At 39.2% G+C, this 23,512-nt stretch overlaps 2 protein-coding genes across 10 annotated transcripts; one reads left to right on the top strand and one right to left on the bottom strand.

Moving 5' to 3' along the window:
- Nucleotides 1-71: 71 nt before the first annotated feature.
- Nucleotides 72-9,047, top strand: LOC124431310 (rho-associated protein kinase 2). 5 transcript variants are annotated; one of them, XR_006943962.1, is made up of 14 exons: nucleotides 72-1,019; nucleotides 1,098-1,350; nucleotides 1,461-1,621; nucleotides 1,708-2,046; nucleotides 2,125-3,258; nucleotides 3,317-3,617; nucleotides 3,725-3,748; nucleotides 3,959-4,374; nucleotides 4,464-5,105; nucleotides 5,192-5,602; nucleotides 5,693-5,909; nucleotides 5,994-6,216; nucleotides 6,939-7,100; nucleotides 7,187-9,047. XR_006943962.1 is itself a non-coding variant. In XM_046979049.1 (13 exons), exons 2-13 carry the CDS (start codon nucleotides 1,170-1,172, stop codon nucleotides 7,024-7,026), a joined length of 4,128 nt encoding a protein of 1,375 aa, XP_046835005.1. In that variant the 5' UTR covers nucleotides 72-1,019; nucleotides 1,098-1,169; the 3' UTR covers nucleotides 7,027-9,047. The 5 variants fall into 5 exon arrangements, 3 of the variants coding, with proteins under 3 accessions (XP_046835005.1, XP_046835004.1, XP_046835007.1); XR_006943963.1 differs by having other exon boundaries at nucleotides 5,994-6,300; nucleotides 6,939-9,047; XM_046979049.1 differs by having other exon boundaries at nucleotides 3,968-4,374; nucleotides 6,939-9,047.
- Nucleotides 8,946-23,495, bottom strand: LOC124431312 (schwannomin-interacting protein 1 homolog). Of its 5 annotated transcripts, XM_046979057.1 has the most exons (14): nucleotides 23,346-23,495; nucleotides 22,558-22,761; nucleotides 22,174-22,361; nucleotides 20,262-20,333; nucleotides 18,756-19,009; nucleotides 17,884-18,224; nucleotides 17,304-17,618; nucleotides 16,324-16,981; nucleotides 15,712-15,809; nucleotides 12,638-12,787; nucleotides 12,091-12,202; nucleotides 11,417-11,787; nucleotides 11,109-11,320; nucleotides 8,946-11,013 (listed from the first exon to the last, which is right to left on the bottom strand). In XM_046979057.1, exons 3-14 carry the CDS (start codon nucleotides 22,236-22,238, stop codon nucleotides 10,869-10,871), a joined length of 2,793 nt encoding a protein of 930 aa, XP_046835013.1. In that variant the 5' UTR covers nucleotides 22,239-22,361; nucleotides 22,558-22,761; nucleotides 23,346-23,495; the 3' UTR covers nucleotides 8,946-10,868. The 5 variants fall into 5 exon arrangements, with proteins under 5 accessions (XP_046835013.1, XP_046835014.1, XP_046835015.1 ...); XM_046979058.1 differs by lacking the exons at nucleotides 22,174-22,361; nucleotides 22,558-22,761; nucleotides 23,346-23,495 and adding an exon at nucleotides 20,656-21,103; XM_046979059.1 differs by lacking the exons at nucleotides 22,174-22,361; nucleotides 22,558-22,761; nucleotides 23,346-23,495 and adding an exon at nucleotides 20,469-20,633.
- Nucleotides 23,496-23,512: the final 17 nt, after the last annotated feature.

Here is a 23,512-nt window from a genome sequence, read left to right as displayed (position 1 = left end):
TCTCTCGCTCCCCTCTCTCTTCCCCTCTCTCCCTCCCTCCCTCTCTCCCTCTCTCTCTCTCTCTCTCTCTCCGTCTGCCTCTCTTTTTCTTCTTTTCTTTATATCTATCTTCCTTTTATCCTCGTCTTTTGCACTTTCCTTCTCTACTTTTTTCCTCCTCTCCTTTATTTTCTTTTAATGGAAGCAATAGCCTCGGAAAAGCCTCGGCTCCTCCTTTTCGCGCGTTAACGCGGAAGTGTATCAAAGTGTTTCGTACTTTTCATAGGTCTTTCGTGTCCGGCGGTTTTGACGACCGTTGTGAATTTTCCCCAATGGCGCATGCACGGCTCAGCTGTGTGCGTTCGCGATTTATCCGCGCTGAAAGATAATGCTTCTTATAGTATTTTTATCCGATTAGACGGAGTGCTGGACACTGTGCTGGTGACGCTTAGGTACGTGGGACTTGATTTTCCATCGGTCGTCGTACGACCGAGCATGGAAAATGTAGGAGAAGGAGATAAGTCTATTGTGATCTACTCGGGACGACGGGCACTTGCTGTAGAATTCACCTAACGAGCTTGCTGTCAGACGACTGTTGATTTGTCGATCGAAGAGTATCTTGTCATTTTCGCTGAGCTATGTCTATTACGACACAAGTTTCGAATTTTTTCTTTCGTCACAAGGTATACGCGTAATATCCTTCGTCGTACCTTCACGAAAAGATCTATCATTGTGTGTTGTATGTTACATCGTATTGGTAATACGCAAGGGTGTTTTCTTCGTGTTTTTATGAAGACTCCATTTCGAGGAAGAAACGTTTTTCAGAAACGTACGAGCAATGCTTTTCTCGATTCGAACGTACCGTTTGCCTTTCATCATTCAGACGTGTCGTTACGATATCGGGTGTGCCAACGAGTCGTTGCACATTGAATGGATACATGTGTTTTTAAAAACTTTACATCTTTAACTTGATCATTGTGACATCATATCAAACTATAAGTAATGTAATGGTGCTACGTTACTTGTGCCACGCATCAAATGTAAATGACTTTATATTTATATACTTGAGATCGTGAGTTGATGTTATAATTCTCTTATGATTATATTCTTTTGTGCAGGGAAAATGGACTAATGCATCAAGGAACGATTATACTATTGCGGCATCGTAGCCTTACCTCCTAACAGGAGAAATGGATATAATACGAGATGAAGACAGGCGCAGGCGCCTGCGATTGTTGGAGGAACGTATAAAGGACCCAAGAAGTGTGACAAATATTGACAGTTTATTAGATACGGTCCAAGCGCTTGTAGCAGACTGTGATCATCCTGGTGTAAAACGTATGAAGAATATAGAAGCCTATATGAATAGATGTAAGCAATGAGAAAGCGATTAATTAAATTTATATATGAAAGTAATACGTCAGCTAGCAACTGCCTTTCTTTTTTTTTTTTTTTCTTTTTTTTTCTTTTTTTTATTGCAGATGATTCTGTGGCCCAAGATATTTGTAAAATGCGAATGCGTACCGATGACTTTACATTGATTAAAGTCATAGGACGTGGTGCATTTGGTGAAGTTCAACTAGTTAGACACAAATCTACTCAAAAGGTCTATGCTATGAAATTACTCAGCAAATTTGAAATGGTAAAAAAGTTCAAATAATTGTTATTACTTTTCTACAGATAACATTTATATAGCATATTTATTTGTCATGTAATTTTTCTCGATAGATAAAGCGTTCTGATTCAGCCTTTTTTTGGGAAGAACGAGATATTATGGCTCATGCAAATTCACAATGGATAGTTCAACTACACTTTGCCTTTCAAGATCAAAAGTATCTCTACATGGTAATGGATTACATGCCAGGTGGAGATTTAGTTAATTTGATGTCAAATTATGATGTACCAGAAAAATGGGCAAAGTTCTATTGCGCCGAGGTAGTACTTGCCCTAGATGCAATACATCGTATGGGATTTGTACATCGAGATGTTAAGCCGGACAATATGTTACTAGACAAACATGGCCATTTGAAACTCGCAGATTTTGGCACGTGTATGAGAATGGATGCAGTATGTATCATATATTTTTTTTTTTTTTTTCTTTTTCTTTTAATTTTCAGTAAATTCGAATCGTAATGTTTAATATAGGATGGTTTGGTACGTTCTGACACCGCAGTTGGTACACCTGATTATATATCACCCGAAGTACTCCAGTCACAGGGTGGAGAAGGTGTATATGGTAGGGAATGTGATTGGTGGTCCGTTGGTGTGTTTTTATATGAAATGCTCGTTGGTGACACACCCTTTTATGCTGATTCATTAGTCGGGACCTATTCAAAGATCATGGATCATAGAAATTCACTACATTTTCCTCAGGAGCTTAACATTTCGCATTATGCAAAAAACTTGATATGTGGCTTTCTCACAGATAGAACTAAGCGGCTAGGAAGAAATGGCGTGGAAGAGATCAAAAGCCATCAATTTTTTAAAAATGATCAATGGACTTTTGAAAACTTACGAGAATGTGTACCACCGGTGGTGCCTGAATTATCAGGAGACGATGATACTAGCAATTTCGACGATGTCGATAAGGAAGATGGGCCAGAAGAAAGTTTTCCAGTACCAAAAGCATTTTCTGGAAATCATTTGCCATTTATAGGTTTCACATATTCAGGGGATTATCAATTAATGGCTGCCAATGGCAAAGAATCTGTAGATGGATTAGAAAATCATATAAATAATGGCACTAATGATGATGCCAAAATCTCACAGTTAGAAAATTTATTGGAACGGGAGAGAAGGCAGATAGAATCTATGGAAGCAAGACAGAGGACTTTGTCCGTTCAGTTAGAGACCATGACACGCAGAGAGACTGAATTGCGTGAAGAAGCGGGAAGAGCGGACAAAGAATTAACATTATTAAGACATAATTATAAAGAAGCACAACGAAGAGTGGAGCATGAAACGGAAGCTCGTAGGAAGGCGGAATCTTTACTAATGGAATTAAAAAAGAAATTCGATGAAGAACAATCTAGGAGGGCACGAGATGCAAGTAATTCACAGCAGACGTTCGAACGTGTAAATACGTTAGAGAAACAAATTAAAGAAATGCAATCTAAATTGGAAAGAGAAACAGAGACAGTAACAAGATTACGAAAACAAGCTACTGAAATTACCGTAGCTCGCCAAGCTGCAGAACAAATGGCAAATGAATTGCAAATTGCAAGAACACAATTACAAGCTCAACGCGATAGTTTGCAGCAAGAAGTTGCCGCTTTGCAGGTAAAATTTATAAGCTCATAGTAAAATTCAAAGTGATATGATATGGCTTCTTTCGTAGGGTCAACTGTCAAAAGAACGTAGTTCTCGCTCGCAGGCATCGTCTTTAACAGTAGAACTCGAAACGCGTCTATCTGCTTTACATCTTGAATTGGAACGTAGTCATGAAAAGGAAGAGAAGGCTACTCTGGATAATAGGCAGCTAAATGAAAAAGTATCTGCGTTGGAAAAAGAAACGGCAAGTTTAACGCTTGAATTAAAGGCTGCACAAGCTAGGTACAATCAAGAAGTAGTTGCGCATCAAGAAACGGAAAGATCACGTATATTATCCAAGGAGGAAGCAAATCTGGAAGTTGTTAAAGGTATCTATATATGTTTATATATATATATATATATATGCATATACACACCTATCAAGATTACAAAATTTTCATAAAGACATGTACCTTTACTTAAATGTTCATCACAGGACATCATAATGGAATATTCTCAGGTAATAATAGTTATATAAATACTTGTTGTGTCGTTTCGGACATTAGCATTATCAAAATGATTATAAATTTTTCTAATTAAATTTTTTTACTTTTTGATTGCATTCGTATGGTTATACTCTTCTTTATGTATGTATATTATAAATAAGAACTATATGTTGACAATTATAAAGGTAGAACTTTTAAGGATATATATTATCATTTATATACAGCTTTACAAGCAAAATTGAATGAAGAAAAGAGTGGTAGACAAAGAGCGGAATTACTTGCACAAGAAAAGGAAAGACAGACCTCAATGCTATCTGTGGACTACAGGCAAATACAGCAACGTTTGCAGAAACTTGAGGGTGAACACAGACAAGAAGTGGAAAAAGTAAAAGTACTTCAGGGTCAGGTTGAGCAGGAACAGCAAAAGAGAAATGTTCTTCAAACTGATTTGGCACAACAATCCTCGGAAGCTGGAAGGTTACGTGCTCGAGAACAACAATTAATTGGCGAAGTTACACAATTAAGAGAGGCAAAACGACAAATAGAGGAAGAGTTACATCATTTGAAGACTCAAAGAAATGTGGATCAGCTACAGACTAAAGAGTTACAAGAACAATTGGAAGCAGAAGCTTATTTTTCAGTAAATATCTTTATGTTTATTTTCTTGCGACTAATAGTAATCAAGTTTGTTCTAACAAAATAGTAAAATATTGATTTGCTTATTTCTAGACCCTTTATAAAACACAAACTCAAGAATTACGCGAGGAACTTGAGGAAAAAACGCGATTGCAACAAGAGTTGGAGGAAGAACGTAGTTCTTTGGTTCATCAGTTACAATTATCTTTAACCAGAGGAGATAGCGAAGCATTGGCAAGATCAATAGCCGAAGAAACAGTGGCAGATCTTGAAAAAGAACGTACCATGAAGGAATTAGAATATAAGGATGGAGTTGCTAAACATCATCAGGAATTGAATGCTAAGGAACAGATTGTGAACAGACTTAAGGATAGTGAGGGAGAATTAAAAAAATCTGTCGAACAATATATCAAAGAGAAGGAAGACTTGAATAAACGGATTAAAGAATTGCAAGAACAACTCAATAAAGCACAGTCTAATGCCGAAGAAATTGAAAAACTCAGTAGTAAGCTCAAGACGGAACAAGTGCTTAAACAACAAGCTGTCAACAAATTGGCTGAAATTATGAATAGAAAGGATGTTTCTTCTACTGGAAAAAATAAGAATAAGGCGTCAGCTACAGATCTGAGAAAGAAGGAAAAGGACTGCCGGCGATTTCAACAGGAACTTACTCAAGAACGAGAAAAGTATGGACAATTGGCAGCAAAATGGCAAAAAGATCTCCAGGATTTACAAGTAAAATGATATTAAATTTGCGTCGATTGTCTATTGAATTTCTAAAAAGAATGTCTAATGTGTTTTAATACTTTTTAATTGCACAGGCACAACTCGTCGAGGAAAATCAAGCAAAATTGAGGCTACAAATGGAGCTAGATTCGAAAGACTCGGAGATCGAAACGTTGCAAATGAAAATCGCAAGTGTCAATTCAGAAACAGCAAGTGTTTCTTCCGTGGAAAATGATGCAGAAGATTCCGTTTTATCGGAGCATGGTTCAATGAGATTAGAGGGCTGGTTAAACGTGCCAAACAAGCAAAATATTAAGAGGCATGGTTGGAAGAAGCAATACGTGGTCGTTTCTTCTAAGAAAATCATTTTTTATAATAGCGAAAACGATAAAATGAATGCAGATCCAGTTTTGATATTAGATTTGAGTAAAGTATTTCACGTTAGATCTGTTACGCAAGGTGATGTTATCCGCGCCAATGCCAAAGATATTCCTAGGATTTTTCAGGTAAATTATAATCCTCGTTATAAACACATAATATGTGCAATGAGTATGTAGATTGAAATAACATTTTTTCTCGTGTTATTTTTTATGCAGTTACTTTATGCCGGCGAAGGTGAAGCTAGACGACCTGGCGACGAAGGGAACGCATTATCCGGAATAGAATTACCACAGCTTACGGACAAACCTGGCACACAACAATTAAAAGGCCATGAATTCGTTTCAATATCTTATCACATGCCAACCACGTGCGAAGTTTGTTCTAAACAACTTTGGCACATGTTTCGTCCATCTCCAGCTCTGGAATGTCGAAGTAAGCTACAAATAAAATTAAATAAAGACATGCATTAATCTGATCTTAAAAGTTTTAATGTTACACAAATCATTATTCACGTAGGATGTCGCATAAAAGTGCATAAGGAACATTTGGAAAAGAAAGAAGATGCCATAGCTCCGTGTAAACTACATTATGATCCAAATAGTGCACGAGAATTGTTGGTCCTTGCCGGAAGTCCAGAAGAACAAAAATACTGGGTCTCCAGATTATCTAGGCGCATTCAAAAATGTGGTTATAAAGCGAATTCACATGTCGATGGGACAGGACAACGTGTCTCGCCAAGGTAGCGTAGCCGTGCAGCACAGCGTAGCCAGGGACTAAATAGCTCTCGTGTATTGTGGCATCGCATGATCGCGGGTGTAGAGAGGTCAGAGTCGTTTGATTTTTTCCGCTTTCTCATAACTACTATCTTTCTATATTAAACGTATGAAATTAGAATCAATGTACTTTCTAAGTGCGAGAATCTCACTTAGTGCAAAATCAAAATCTGTTTGAAGAGTATGAGGACAAGGGAACCATCCAGGTTGGCTAATAATAACTCCGTTCGTTGTCTTATTGAAAGAGATAATAGGGATCAAATATAGCTTTTATCAGCATCTTATGGATATGCACTGCATGCCGGCATATGAAACACGCATTTGTATAGTAAAAAGATCGGTGATAATATTTTCATAGAAAATGGTATTACGATGTAATGACGTTTCTGGAAAAAAAAAAAAAAAAAAAAAAAAAGAAAAGCATGAAAAGAGGCATTTAAAAGAAATATGCGAGCTTCAAGATCATACAAGCTTATCACGTTAACAGGGCAATTGTATCAAAACTTATTGATATGCATATTTCTAGAAACCGCTGATATGCTTCTGGAGCTTCCTATATTTCGGGCATTGATAATTATTTTTCTTTGGGAATGCATTTTTACATGTCGCATCTTTGCTGTTCAATGCGTAGATATAAACAATGAGAATATTGCTTCCGCGTTCTTCATTCTATTTTCTGTCTTTTCAGGGAATCGACCAGATCGACGTTAAAGCCATATTTATCGGTGCAACAGCGCTCAGCGACTTTACCAGCGAATGCCAGTATGGGCAAGTGACCTTAGCTCGCGTTGAAAATATCTTCAGTCGTCAGTGCGCTTGATTGTTATCATTTAGTCCTTCTCTAATTAAGGTTCGACTTAGTAAACGCGTCGCGTCGGTTGATTCTCATTGTTCACCCGATGATTCTTTAAGTTCATTCTCACATACATTTTCCAGAAGCCGTGTTTTCAGAGTCTACCCACTTGTAGTACACATGTGTTGTCGGATTTGCGATCCAAATACACACTGTTAACAAATACCATATTAGTGGAAAGGAAGGAGCAAAAAATGACTAACGACTGCGATAGGCCGATTTCATTTCTCGGCGAATAGCAATGTAAGAAATTCCAATCAAGTCCCAGAGCTGTATGGAAAAAACAGGGTTACTAGATATACCACGTGGAGTCTAAAGAAATGGTTTTTCGGAATATACGTACGATCAAGGGAAAAAAAGTAAAAGGAAAAAGGATAAGAGAAGAATGACAGTAATCGTTATTTATAACAGGTCGACGAATAATGCTTATCTGAAAACAATCTGCGATAAAGAAATCAAAGTGATGTACACGAACGTTATGCAGCCTTCCTCGTATTCCTTTGACTAAATTTATTGTATTATGGCAAGTGACTTTATCCATTTGCCGCGCGAGATACTCGATTTGTTGAAACTTTATTACGTTATTAGTGTCCCTTGTGAAAAGGCATATCGCATATTCATTGTAGTTTGTATATGAATGCTTAAATCGAATGTTCTTTGTATATACACTTGTCGGCACCATATCCAAGGGATAGAGCGGCTCGGTGCTTCATTATTTTTTCGTTTCTTATCCTCTTAAAGCGTAGAATCAAGCTGGATATTGAGCATTATTTGCTCGAAAGACTAACGAGTTTATCACAGGATATTTATAGTATTATTAAAATTTTATATTTTTTCGAAAGTAAAATATTTAAATTCTTACATCGAACTAACATAGAGGCAAGTTTTCACTTGCTCGAATCATCGAAAACAGCTGCCAAAGTTTTGTTTGTCTGTTCTTTTTTCTTCTTCTTTAACGCGAAATACGAACAGTCACGAAAGAGACATGTTAAAAGTTAAAAGCGAAAGTATGGTTAAACAAAAACAAAAAAACGAAAAAAAGAAAAAAAGAAAATTATCAAAATCAGCACAACGATAAGTGCTAAGATAAGTTAACGCTAAGAGCGAGCTTCGTTGTACAGTAGATGTAATATTTACAGTTATGACCTACGAAAGTTTTATGATATAATATACGAATGTTCGCGCGATACTTTTTGGATTGGAAAAAAAAAAAAAAAAAGAAAAAAGAAAAAAAGATGCATAATCTCGAGAGAGAGGCGCTTAGGATTCTATTGTGCGTGCCCTGCGTTGAAATAGAACGTGGCACCTAACGACAAAAATTAGCACGTATAAAAAACAAAAACAAAAAAAAAAGCGTATGAGTATTAACGCGTTGTCGCCGCTTGTGTTCTTATAAAAAGTACTCTCTGCGATGCATTCACTTTACGTTTCACATAATGATGCGCGATAAAAGAAAACATGATCGTTCGCGTGCGACTCGACGCGTCTCACCCTTTCTTTTCTATAGATCCTCGTGTTTCTCTTTCACGCGAGATTGACATGGTGCTCCCTCTCCTACTCTCTGGATCGATCTGGAACAAAAAGAACGTGGAGCTTCCAAAACAAAAACAAAAAAAAACCAAACAAAGAAATGGAATTTTCTTTTTCTTTTGATGCTCGCGCAACGTGAATTTAGATGAACGAAAAGCGAAGAATTTCAGCGGAAAGGAACACCATCCAACTTATTACCCTGTGCCTTCTTCCCGCTTTCAGTCTCGAGCGTGTAATCTTTCGCGAGTTGCGAAGATCGAAGGAGAATCGATGATATCGCGAAAAAAGAGAAGAGAGAAAAATGCGGAAAGATGCGGAAGAGAACTTGTTACAGCATATTTTATTATTGTTTAGTTATTTACAATCTGTATATTATTAATTAATATTACGATTAAAAGTATTTTGTAGATAATACGCAAGTGTGTAGACTTTTCTATGACAGCCGATCTAATCGTCCAACGGCGGTCCTCCTTGAGGATGGATTCAAGTTTGAGGTTTTTTTTTTCTTTTTTTTATTTATTTTTTTATTCTCTTTAATATTATAAATATCTTCTACTGCGTGTATCTCGTACTTGTGTCTGTGTTTGTCTCGATGATCCAGAATCTTGTTACTTTTCTTCCTATCTTTTGCAAGGCCTCACAATATTAAAATCCTTCGTTGTTACATCACTTGCTTTTCGAATCGATCGTGCACTTCGAAGTGCATATCACCCTGCATCCACGCGCGTACACGCACGACAATATCACGTATTCTCGTGCTTTTATATGCGCGGTTAAAGCTCGATCAGAGATTCTATTTATTTCTCCAAGCATACGAAGATCGACAGATGAATGCATCAACGAAGAGACGAAGGAATGCAAATTCAATTATCGTATAAACGTGCATGCAAACTGTCTTCTGCCTTATCGTGCTTTACGTTTACGCCATTATCACATAAAAAGGCGTAGATTTTTGTGTCTCATCGTTTCGAGATGATAAACAATGCTCAAACAACTAATTAGACTGCACGATCCAGAGTTAATTAGCGGCCTCCTTTAGCGTTCATTCACGACAACGCATCGTAGATGAAGCGCTTCTTGAATTAATTAAGATAGATCTTTGCGAAACGTTCGTGTGTACGACGCGTGTTAAAGAGTGTTTCGTAGAGATCGTTACGACGTTGTCTTCGCAAGAAGGACACGCCAAGTGAGGTAACATCCTGCACTTTCTGTACGGATAAGAAATGTGTACCTACTTCAACGTATCTCACTACTTTCCACCAAGAGAGGGATGCATTCATTAATTGTCATAAGTATCGTATATGCGACATAAGGTAGGAAGATCCGATATACTTTCGGATGCATGAATAGTGATATGCAAATTGATCGACGACGTTGTCTAAAAGAAATTCGCACGGTTATTAATATTCCCTTCAATGCACGCCCTTTTGTTAGTTCAAATGATAACGACAAAAATGAATCTTCGTAGGCGCGAAGATGTAATTCGACTAATAAAACCATATTTTTTCTACCTGTTTGATATGTAACACACGTTTCTTCATAGCGGGAAAAAGAATAAGAGAGAAAAGAAAAGAAAAAAAAAAAAAAAAGAAAAGAAAAAGAAGAGAAACGAAAGGAGGAGATAATTTTTGGAAGACATGGAAAAGAACGAAATTATGTACGCGACAATGAAGGAAATACAATCGTAGATACGTGCATCCACTAAAAAATCTCGACTTATATACAACATAGAAGAGATTTGCCGTTATTTTGGCGCACTATTATATAAAGGCGATGTCGATACACTCGGTAAACATATGCATGCATAGTTGTGGATTACAATCAGATCGTCTGGATCCGGATATAGAAAGAGAGTGCACCTCTCGGACTGAAACGTAGTTAATCTTGCTCGTTGCTACTTGACCGTCTATGTATATACGTACGTAGGTAAAACTACTTTGCGATTTGACAACGACAAAGCTGTAAAAACCTTTGGAAATTCTGAAAAAAATCTTTTTTTTTTTTTTTCTTTTTTTTTTCCCCTTTCCTTTGAAACACTGTCTGCAAAAGTCTAAGCAGGCACACCTCGGATTTTTCGTTCAAAGATTGCAGCTTTCTTATCCATCCGGTTGTAATAATTCTCGTCTTCCCTTTTGTTCTTCGAACGTTTTAAAATGCTGCAAAGCTTCATCGTCCCTGGTGAATAGCTCCGCTCGTTTAATTTCCGACGAGACTGCGTAGTCTCGTGGCAAAAGATTATTTCCTAACGAGAGCGACTAAACTACGGTGCGTCAACTTTGGCTTGATCATGTTCTTCGTTTGACCGATCGTCGTCTGTTGATTGTTTCGATTCGCCGCGGCCGTTTGTTGTTTCTTTTTCATCGATTCCTGCTTGGCACCTCTATACGCAAAATCGTAAGATGATTTTATTCATAAGAGATACTGGATTTAAAAAGTGACAAAACTGGGATAATCCAAAGTTTCGAAAGATCTTACAAGTATCGGGTAAGATCCTCGACGTCGACGAGCATTGAATCTTGCTCCATATGTAGATCGTCCCTTCTCAAGAGTCCTTCGACCAGAGCTTCGTTCAAAGCAGCGATTCTCGCGTGTAGATCATTAGCTATTACTTGAAGTTGTGCGACATTGAGTTCCGTGAGTAAAACTCTAGACAACCGTCGCCTATCCTCCCCCAGTTGAATGCCAACCTTTTTACAAAGAGATCATTTGAAAATCGATTATCGACGAGTTCTAAATTGAAATTTACAATGAAAAAGAATCGTTCGATCTTTTATTTGACTTACTTTTTCCAGGCTGGATCGTACCATTTCCGTGATAGGACTTTGTTTGAGCCTTTGCCTTTCCACTTCCATTTGCATATGAGCCATTTCTTTAGCCTGTGCGAGTGCCATGCGTGCTTCCGTTTGAAGTCTCGCTTGGCGTGCAAAAAAGTCTGCCTCGTCCACCGGTGCTGAATTTGTACCGGAGTCGAGTCTCAACGGTGGAAGGCTGAGTACTTGAGGTCTGGCGGGTGTTTGCTGCTTCGCTTGTTGTTTCGCTTGTTGTTTCGATCCACGGGACATTGGTGTAGATCCTGGCAAAGCGTCGCTCTCCGAACATGACGATTCTGTGTCTGATGGTGTCTCGTTCATGAAGCAAATTTGAAGATTCATGCCTTTGGAGAAGTAACGCGTTCGATACGCTCAATAAAATATCAATAATTATCAAATAAAATTTCTTTATAACAATATTCGAAATTATTATTTTTCGTATATTATATACGTATAATAATAACGTACATACGCATTCACTTTTCCCCCTGGTAAAAATTTTAATAGCAATCGAACGAGTTACGAAGATTCATCGTAAAATGTCATATTGTGCGTTTTATATAATGGTTCGTACATGACTTATCTTTAGATCGCAAGGGTTCGAGCCTTAAGGGATGCTCGCAAAGAGGGATAGAACCGATACGAACCACTTTGTAGACGAGACTGAAGGCTTGGCTTTCTTCCGCGTTCAGCGCGCATGTCTTCGGCGTCCGGACCCATTGCGAGTCTTCTTCTAATCTCCTCACGGTCGTTCCGTCGCTGTTGGCAAATAAAGTATTTCATTGTATGTATGTACAATATATCTCACGAATTCCCGCGGGCGTGAAAACGGTCCTCGACCGTTGGCGTTGATCGCCGTAGGCACGCCTTTCATTTCGACTTCGTATCCGAATACTTGTGCAGCTAATAACAGGCCGCGTTTTACGAGCTCGTTCCAATTCTTTTTTTTTTTTTTTCTTTTTTTTTTATTAACCTCGCAAAACTACTCTCTTACCTTTACGTTCAAACAGCTTATATATTCTCTACAAGAGATAAACAAGACGTATGACATTTAAATTACACGGTGTAAGGAGTGAAATAAACCTATATATTTGAAATAAACCTTCGTTCCAAGGATAAAGAAAAGTTCCATATATAATGGGGAAATCTCGTTATATATAACGAACGAATATTGAATTAAGAAAAAAATTGCACCTCAAGCGTATCATCTGGATCTCCTCGGATCAATCTATCGAATCGAGCGATCAAATCTTCCCTCTCAGGATCTTTCTCTTCTTTCGGTTTCTCAAGCACCTTGACTTCTGGTACCGGGACGGGTGCTCTCGTCGTCTCGTTGTCATCTTCCTAAGACGTTCGATCATACGATCAAATTATTTTTACGAGCTGGAACATCTTTGAACAAACGATCGTAGCTAGGCGACAGCGAATGATCTTTCCATACGCGCGTGTATTCTATAATTATTTATAGAAAGGTTTTACGTTAATCAAGAGTCTAATTAAAGCAACGAGGGACTAGAATACATCGAATAAAATTCGATCGTATACAAGCTACCCGGTTAATGTTCACTATGTCTTCAATTATTGGATTTGTAACCAATTAAAAGGAAGTTTGTATAGTGATTAAAGGCCACAGTTCATCGTATAGGTCATAAAAAGCACTGAACGTAACACGAAATCAATACACGTCTTTTTTTTTCTTTGCAACGTATGCTTACTTAAATCATCGATTTCTATTTAACGATAATTGTAGATTATATCGATAGAAGAAAAAAAATGAGAGAGAGAGAGAGGGGGGGGGGGAGAGAAATCCAAGTGTGGCGCACTAGGATTTTCTCTATCCTAAAAGAGGAACCTCTACTTTCAAATCGCACGTTCTAGATGGTCTTTAAGGTAGACGTGTATACGAAGAGAGTTAGCCAAGTGGCTTGCCGAGCAAGCAGCGAAAGATATGGTATCGTATCGAGAAGTAGACGCGTAATTTTACGTTTCGATAGTTGGACGCTGTCGCCCGCTTAGTCGGGTTCCCATTACATCTGTAACTTGTCATTATTGAGCAACCTGAGCTTACGAGATCAAAGTCGTCGTAAGTGAAGGTGTAGAGATCAGCCACGAAACGCGAATCCTTCTTGTAATGTCTTCGAGACTTGTTGCTGCTACCCATATTGTTCTTCTTTTCTTTCTTTTTATCGACGATAAAGTGGAATTTTTCTCTTCTTATTTCTTCTTCCTTTCCCTACCAATCACGTGTCCTCGTTCGTTATAAATACGTCACGAGAGAGATACAGCACGCGGAGCACGAGACCAAGAAACGTGCACGCGAGAGAAGAATCGTGCTACACTGATACAAACCAAACTCGAGAGAGAACGTAGAAACTAACCGAACCGAACCGAACCGAACCTTCTTCTTCTTCTTCTTATTTCTCTTTCGGCGTACATACACTTCTTTCTAGGCTTAACCACAGAGTTAACACGGTGGTGGTGGTAGTGTTGATGACGACGATAGTAGTGCTAGTGGTGGTGGTGGTGCCGTTGCTGCTGCTGCTGCTGCTGCTGTTGCTGGAGAGTAGCTAACTGTCTAGGAGCGTCTAACGTCTGGCCAAGTCGTTCACGATCCTTGGTGAAAGTGGTCGACACGGTTGACGCGACCGTGGCACTTGTTGCCGTAGCTCTCCGCTACCTTCCTCCGGTCTTTTACCTCGCATTTTCGTTATTTTCTCTATTAATTATTTGCACACTTTTCTCTACAAATATACAATAATGATAATAATGAATGGAAATAAAAAGAATAACTTAGTCTTGAATGATCCCGTCTCTGGCGAAGTAACAATAGTACATTTAAGGTAATACATTTACTTCTCAAAGCTTTCAAAGCTCTTTCTATTTACTTCTCTTTTCTTTCGAGATGTATCCTTCTTTACCTCATAGTCACTATCGAGGATACTCTCGCGAATTATTTCCCCGTTACGGCTTCAACAAAAGAACATAAACAGTGTTTGAGGTAGACGTAAAACGTCTTGGTTGGCTGATCATGCGCGTCCCTTGACCCACGTATACTTCTACTTTCGGTTAGTTACGTTTCTCTGTTTATCTTCGTCTTTCAAACGACTATAGTACATGTTTCAACTTGATCCTACTAATGAAGAGCTTTACTAAGTGATGAAGATATTTTACTACTTAAAAAATACGATGATGTTATTAAATTTTCTCCCGTTAAATTTAATCTTAATTATTACAGAGTTATGTTCAAATTTATTCCATCTATGGATTTGTCGCGGATCAATTTTTTTTCCTCTCCTCACTTCCGTTTCCGTCTTCGAATTAACATACAATGTAGATATACAAGATAGATCGTGCATAATAAATCGAATCTCGACAGCGAGAATGAAAAATGAGACCGTTATTGAAAATTTTGCTAAGTTAACATGGTTGAATTTATGCACGAACAATTTTAAGTTTACACATTTAATTTAACGTATCAACTTTCCGATTACACGTCCGTGAACTATGGATCGTATTTACTCCTCGTGTTTCTTCGTTGTTTTCATTTCGGTATAACGAACGTCAAAGTTTATCGACTGTCGCTTATCAAAATTTCCTACAGTACAATGTTGATTATATGCTTTCTGTGCATTCGTGTTAGCAAAGATTAGATTATAAATCGAGTCTGGGTTTTCGTACATCTAAGTCCGTTCCTGACCAATGGCCTCGAGCGAAAGCCTACATGCATGCACGCCTACTCTCTGTATATCTAAGCGTGCGACATACATATATACATACATATATGTAAACAAATGTGTACACACACACAAACATGCATGTATGTATGTACAATAAATACGAGGATGCACATCCGCGAAGAATTACGGCGTGACTGTTATACGATCCACGACCCTTTTAAAACTATGATATCTCAGGTAAGCCCATGGAAGAATAATAGAGAAACGTGAATAGAGAATGTCTGAAGTAGCAGCAAGAAAAAGAAGAGGCAGACCTGGTGCCGGGTTGTGCCACTTGGCATGATGCTCTCTTAACAATCAGCGACGAGTAATAACGCGCTTTGAAAAGGGTGTTCTCGGCTGATTATAAACGTGTACCTTTTCTACGTGTACCTTTCAAAAGATACTATAAAAGCATTGCAAATCGAACGTCACTTATTTTGCTGCACTCTTATTCGAGATACGAAATTCGAAAGGAAACTCTTATTAATTATACCATTATATATCGTTCATCTGTGCGCGTCTCTTTCTTGTCAAACTATTTCCACTCACCCGTCGCTCTTCTTCACGCGCAGCTCTCAAATGCGACTCGATCGCATCCAAGTCGATCTTTGGCATTGCCGTTTCGATATTGAAGACATCAAATCCACCTTGAAAAAAAGAAGGTTACACTTGAGACTTTTAAAGTATCTTACGTCGGCGATGCAGACGTGGCACCGCTATCGGCGGACTAAATATAACGGAATAACGATGCGCCGGTATCGTAAAAAATTCGATCGTTCGTTAAATTTGTTCTCCTCTTTTTATTTCATTATACTTCTCTTAGATGACCATTGAGTTTCATTTAATGACCTTTACACATCGATAAAGATAATACCTTGACTGATAAAACGCAAGAGCGAAAACGAAATACGTTTAAAAGATTTACTTTACGACTGAAAAACTATGCATACACGCGACGATATGCTTCAACCGTGAAGAAACGTATTGTATTTGCGTTTCGAATACGTCGTCTTTGACTAACGAAGATTTTATTGTCTTTTAGATTACGCTAATCGCGATATTTTCTTGAAACAACTTAAAAGAAACAATGTGAGATTACTTCGCGATTACTCGACCGACGTTTATAGCCCGTTCGAGTTAAAATATGAAAGGAAGCGATACCTGGACCGCTCTCGGTATCGGCCCTTCGCTTATCCGGCCGTCGCGAGTTGGACGACCGAACTGGCTGTTGTTGTTGTTGTTGTTGTTGTTGTTGCTGTTGCTGTTGTTGTTGTTGTTGTTGTTGTTGTTGTTGTTGTTGTTGCTGCTGCTGCTGCTGTTGTTGTTGTTGTTGTTGCCTTCTCTTTGCCTGGTTTCTCACCATCTTTTCTTTCTTCCTACAGTCGACGCTCGACGCGTCGGAAAGATCTCGATCTAAAATCTTGTTCGTGTCTTCCGAGACAGGATCCTTGAGCATGTTGCGATTGCCGGACGCGGAGCGCGAAGAGCCGCGTGAAGAGCCGCGCGATGAGCCACGCACGGTGTCAACGGCCTCCATGGCTACGACGTCCGGAACGGACTGAACGTATTTTTCGAGATCAACGCCGATGTCTCGACCGATGCTCGAGAGAAGATCAATTTCTTCGAGCTTCGTGTACGTTGATTGTTCTTCGGTGTCGGTGTTAGTCTCAGAGTCCCCAGGAGAACCGTTCGACACGATCGTCGTTGCCGTCGCCGTCGACGTTGTCGTTGCTTGATTGCCTATTTTGGAGCGGTCGGTGCGAGGCAATTCCTTTGCCTCGCGTATGAGGTCGATGTGCTCCACCACGCTATCCTCCGTCTGCGAATGAATTCAAGATCGTAATAAGTGCTATGCCGAACGCATTATTAACCGTAGCTACGTAGAGACCGGCTCGCCGGCTCGAGTCGACGCAAAACGCTTCCCTCTCTGCACGTGCGATAGCGCAACGGACCGCCCGCAGCAACGCTACTCTTTGCTTTTAGATCTCTCATTCGCTCTAATCGCTCGCTCTTGCGCGCCTATATACACTAACCATGCCGTTGCACTTGACGCGTTCTACGTCCAAATGTTACAACGAATATTTTTTCTTTTTTTTTAGAATGATCGAGATATATAAAAGAGAATATTCTCTTTCATTTACCTCGCCTACTTCGCTGGTTTTTCCCGAATCTAAAATCTCCTCGATTTCTGGAAATTGTAGCGTCTCCTTCACGCCGATCGACAATTTGAAGACCTCGAGCTCTACGTCCAGCTCTCTGTCGTGTTCGTTTTTGAGAATCTCCTCGGAATGACGGAACGGTTCTTCGGATTCCAATGTCAAGAAATTTTCAGTCTCGATGATCACCGGTTCTGGCGAAAGAGCCTTCTCCTCCGACCTCGAAACCTCCACGCTCTTCACGTAGTTTATACACTTCTCCGAGGGTGGCACCACTGACTCGTACAGAGAAGTCACCGTCTGCAAGCACGTGTGCGAGAATACCAAGAGCATTATATGTTGCATTAACATTCGTTAATTAAGGAAACTTGTAGCGATAGTAACGCGATATGCAAATTTCTATCAAAGATCGAGCAAATTACATTCTCTTTTTCAAAGGAATTCCAATTAAACTGGACAGTCGAGCCTGAAAATGATACGAGGATAATCTAATTAGGAGAACGATCGAATAAATCGTATAATGGGATGGATCCATTGGTTAAAATGATGACGTCTTTAAACCTACCTGTATATTAAATTTAGGCTTTTCGTAAAAGGTCTTTCGATCGTTTCTCTGTCCGCAAAGATGATTGATACTCTCGTCGATATTATTGTTATACTCGTTGCCGTTTTCGCTGGAGCGACCGTCGATGTCATTTAAACGGATATAATCCGGGCAGCTGTCGTGCTCGTCTTCGGTAAGGTCGGTATCCGAGAGCAATGAAGGCGCCAGATGTTGAAATCCTGGATAGTTGGTATTAACGATCCCGCAACAACCAGACGGAAGATTTCCCTCCTCGGACAGATCCGACCACTCGGACGGTGTCAATTCGTGGGACGACGAATCCTCCCGAGAAGAGTTACGCCCTGTAAAATTTCACGCTCGTTGAACATCGACGGAATAATCGTGTATTCGCGCGGCTCTTGACTGACTCATCATCGTGGTGCTTATCGCGGTTCACGAGCAACCGGCCGGCCGCCGGCGACTCGTTGATTTCTGACTGCGAATTTTCTCTCTGCGAACCACTCTATTCTATTCGACTCGACTTGACTCGTTAAATTGCTCCTCCCGTTGCGCAATTTACCCCTCCCAGTATCGAGTTGACGCGTCTTCTCTTTTAACGGAATACTATTCTATCGTACTTGGAATCTCTGGAACATTAGATAATCTTCTCAATGAGATCTCGTTAAAAGTGGATGATGTTAGTCACCGCTCAAAGGTGCACTCTAATCGGTGAACTTGAAATAATGCGACATCTTTGTAACGACGAACAATGTCAAGGAGAAATCTCGGCCACGTGCGTGCGTGTGTGTGTGTGTGTGTGTATATATCTACACATGTTTCTTCTATAGGTCAGGAATTAAAATCTACTACCTCATGCATCATAAAATCTTTACCTTCGTAATCGGCAAGACTATCGATCGAACTATTTCGACGAATCCTCGAGGTGGTCAGATTATTGTTGATGTTGTTGCGTCCGTTGTTGGCCGATTCAAGCTGAATGTTGTCCCGCGCTATGGCGAGCGAAGACCACGTGGTAGTGTCCTCGGCGACGTGAAACTCGACCGTTTCTTCCAAGCCGAAATCCGTCGACGAGGATGAATCGTTTTCCTCCGTCGTCGCTTGATTCTCGTTACTTCTATGAAGCTGACTGCGAACAGAGCAACATGCTCGAATGAATCGATCCGTTATCCACAGCTTCTATGTCGATCTATGTCGATACAAATATAGGATCTCGCATCTATGTGCTTTTTCCTTGAACACGAAGAGCCTATCTATAGATGAACGAAAGATTTACATATATAGATACATCTATCTAGAGATCGCTGCGGAAATACAGCTAGGTGTGTGTGTGTGTCTCTCTCTCTCTCTCTCTCTCTCTCTCTCTCTCTCCTTGGAGAGTGTATTATTCATATACTTCACGAAATTTCATCGATCCCTGTGAGTATTTGTTCCTGTGTATCCATTAAAGTACGTTTAATGAGCTAATAGGTCACGAGAGAGAGGAGAAGTACCTACTGATAGTACGGGTGAAATGTTATTGAAACGAGAATGCATTAACGACGTATTATAAAAATAGATCGATCTCGTTGCTTAGCTGTTTGTCAACCAACCGTAAATCTACCGATTATAAGCTATTATGCTTATAGTAGGTAATGTAACAAAAAAAGGAAATAAAAAGAACGAGACGGTATAAATAAAATATTCTTCTTTTTGTACGAAAATGTGCCAAAGTCTATAGATTTACTTGTCGATACGATGTCGTTCGTTTGATTCTTTGAAAGAAACGCTTCATCTTTGTTTCATCTTCCTGATACTCGTCATTCATCCCTTATTTGCAAAGTACGATGGTCAGAAGGGTGGTGATAAACTCAAAAGCTACGTCGAGCGACATTGGACAAAATAGAAGATCTTTAAAAAAGCGAGGACACTCTAGAGAAAATAATACTATTTAAACTGTAGCCGTTAGATAAGCGAAGAAAGAGAAAATTGCCTTTGGCTAGATCGCCGTAGACATGCACTCACACTTTCCATTCAAGTCGAAGCTTCTACGTGTGTACTTCTTGTACGGTGTACTTCACAGGACAAAGATTTTAAAAGGAATTTTAAATTGACGAGCGTAGAGCGTACGAACGATCGAACAAAGGTAAATCCTCGTTGTCTTTCGTGAAATGGGCAAATATGTCCAATGATCGTTCGGAGTTAGAATCTTACCAAGGCTGATAAATCATGGACGATCCATGTGTTCTTCGTAGAAGCGAAGAAAACATTTTGCGCTTGATAGCTGGAATCGATTTTTGAAAGTTCCAGCGAAGAGATCGTGTCTCTAATTTTCTCCAACGAAAGGGTATACAGCCTTGAGTGCACTTAACCAAAGAAAACAGACACCAAGGTAGACTTACTTGTTGTTCAATCCTCCTGGATGAAAAGGTAGCGAGACGATGGCCTCCCTGAGTCGCATATCGAATCCTCGTCTGGAAAAGAAAGAAGAACTGTACAAACTGTTCCAAATGAAAAGATCATAATTTTCGAATGTCTCCGATTGCTATACTCGACGAATGTATCGGGTCTACCCGGTGGATCAAAGGGAGATGCGCGATTCCACTCGCCTTTTCTTTCGATCTCACGAGATCATTTTTTTCTCGGCTCGTTGTAGTATACGTGCTCGTAAGGAAAGAAAAAGAACACGTTCGTGAATAAAGAACAAAGGAAAAGAAAGAAAGAAAAAGATCGATCGTGCGTAAATCTCGACCACCGCTATCCGTAAGAGGAATGGAAAAAGGAAATGGGACTCACCGTCGGCCATGTTGAAGCCGTGCGCAAGGGTGCTCGCGTTTCCCGTGGTTTATCGACTCGCAACCAACACCCTCGTTTCGTTCTCCTTTCCCTCTCTCTTTCTCTTTCTCTCTACCCCTACTTCGACCCCTCCTTTACTCCCCGACTTACTCTCTTCTCCGACTGGGAAAGCATGGATATGTAATAAAATCACCGACAACAAAAATATTGTCTTCCTTTCCTTTTTTTCTTTCTTTTTTTTCACTTATCAAAATCCTAAGCTACTAACGAGATATCCTTATTCGTCTACAATTTCGTTTCAGTACGGACGAGTATTATAGTATTTTCTTATATGGGTACATTTGTATTTTGTCAATCCTAATCTTTCCTTGTTCCTCTGTTGCTCGCTCTATTCAAAATCCCTCGCTAACCCTCGATTTCTTTCCATGGCTTCTGTTTTAACTCTCCCACACCTCGTATTTCTTTGGCACACCAATGAATCTTGTTACAGAACGTCGAAAAGAATTCACTGATGTTTCCCCTTTTACGTTTACGTACCAAGAAACTGGTAAGAAGTTTTGAATCGAGAGGTTTCCTCGAACCATCGATCTTCGTCGCGACTAAACGGATTACATCGTTGTGAAAATGCATGTGCTCAAATTTCACGATCGATGTGTTTTATAAGTCGAGAGAAGAAATTTCATGAAAGATCGTCCCTTATTTTGATCTCGTCGCATCTACGTCAAAAAGAATGATAGAACGAAGCATAGTCGTTTTTATTCTTTTATTTGTGCGTGCGTGTGTGTCAACGTGTAGAAAGTCACGCATCGATCGATCGACTACTCTCATCTTTGTGCGTTCCGCTCCGTAGCGTAGAGCGGTCCCTTCCTAATTAATACAGAGTCTACCTTTGTTCCACGTTAAAAGAACAAAAAAAAAAAAAAAGAAAAAAGCACACACGCTGACGCGAGGCTTTCAATTTAAAAGAATATTATCCCCTCGTAGCACGACGAATATGGCTGCCTTCCCATACATAATCGAAATTGTGCCTTCGCCGCAGTCACATAGAAAAACAAAGAAGCTGTAATTTTATCAGCTTTAAAAATGATTTTTCTACTAACGTAAGCACGTAGTATCTTTGACAATAATTAAGTTAAGCAAGGGAAGTAGATCGCATCGTTTTATAAATTAACAACATTGTGTATTATAGGCAAAAGGATGAACAATGGAATGAACGATCGAAAGAGAATGTTACCATTTAAAGATACCGATCAAATCGAAGCAATCAAATAATTTATACGATTCGATTAAAATAGAATGACGATTTAAGAATACTCTCCTTCTCTCCTTCCTATTCTCGATGGAGCGAGTACTTTGCACCCTATTTCTGTATATAGTTGTAACGTCATCTATACGAATCTACGAGTTTCCATGCGCGCGTAGAAAATAACAAACGAACGAACGAACGATTGGTTTACTTTAAAATCGTTCAATATTAATAACCGATTAATTACGCTCGTTAAAAAAAAAGTTACTTACATTATTCGTGGATAGTAGACAAGTATATCTTTCGGGAGAGTCGAATGTACCAATCCCTTGATCATCCTTTTCACGGCTTAGAAAGGGACGATCATGAGGCGCGTCTTCGTTCTCGCATTCCACGAATTCGTCTGCGAGGGAAGAACGATGATAGTCGATAAAGCAACGGAGCTCCTTACTTTCTCGAACTTGAAAAGCAAAATAATAACAAATAAGTCTTAAAGCGAATGCAAAGGAAATTAGACGGTCGAAGAGAATAGAAAGGAGAGAATTTCACGAGAAGAACGGGAGCAAACTGCGAGACAGTATATACTCTCGGTGTTCGATCTCTGTCTTGCTCTCTCTCTCTCTCTCTCTCTCTCTCTCTCTCTCTCTTTCTCTCACCCTTCGTTGAAGATACGTCGCGCATGCGTTTCAATGCCTCGTGGGGTTGTTGGCAGTTCTCTCCTTCGAATCGGATCGAATATTTTTCTTCGCTTGCTTTCTTTCCTTCTTTTTTCAATGCCTTTTATTCTCGTTTCATCCTTTCCCTATCGTTTCCACCTCTTTGTTTCGAGCCTATTACCTTCCATCAGCTCGTTCGCCGATCTAGACAAATTAAAAAATAAACCTTAAAAACGTAGACATTGAGTATATTCTTGATCCCGTTCGTTGAACTTCTTTCGGTGAACAAGCATTAGAGAAAAGAAAAAGTCAATTAGAATATATACATGAGAGAAGATACGTCGATTCGCAAGAATTTTCTTTAAAATAATATTACGAAAGAAAAATAATGTCATTTTTACCCAGATGTAATTTCTTAGCTAATAAAAAACAAGAATGTCATATTATTTAATTTGATGAAAAGAATGTGCTTTCTTTATCCTTGGCTTGCAAAATTCAATGTCGAATGACCAAATGGAAGATTATAATAGACTTTGTCTCGTCGTAAATAACTGGCGCCGAGAATTTCTGTATCGAGTGGCCTAGAATCGTTGCCAGCTTCATTGAAGAACTCTGTCAACCCTTTCTTTGTATAAAGAAAATAAAGAAATTTATTCTTATAGATGGCTTCGTGATACAATCATTTCAAATAGAAATTTAATAAATATATATATATATATGCATTGAAGTAACGGCTCGAGCGACGTAAAAATCGTAATACCTATTTTTGTAGGAAAATGAAACGATACCTTGTATTCTACGTAGTATACTCTATATTCATACGCATGTCCAAATGATTTATTTGGATCTATTAAAAACGCAAAATATTACAGTATTAAATGCGAAAATATTGATTCCGTTCCACTTGTCATTGATGCGACATGAAGTAGACGTAAATTGGGTTCCAATCGATCGT

The sequence above is a fragment of the Vespa crabro genome, chromosome 21, assembly GCF_910589235.1.
Source record: "Vespa crabro chromosome 21, iyVesCrab1.2, whole genome shotgun sequence".
NCBI classification, from domain to species: Eukaryota; Metazoa; Arthropoda; class Insecta; order Hymenoptera; family Vespidae; genus Vespa; species Vespa crabro.
The sequence above is the reverse complement of the archived record's forward strand: the minus strand, read 5'-3'. Positions and strand labels throughout refer to the sequence as shown.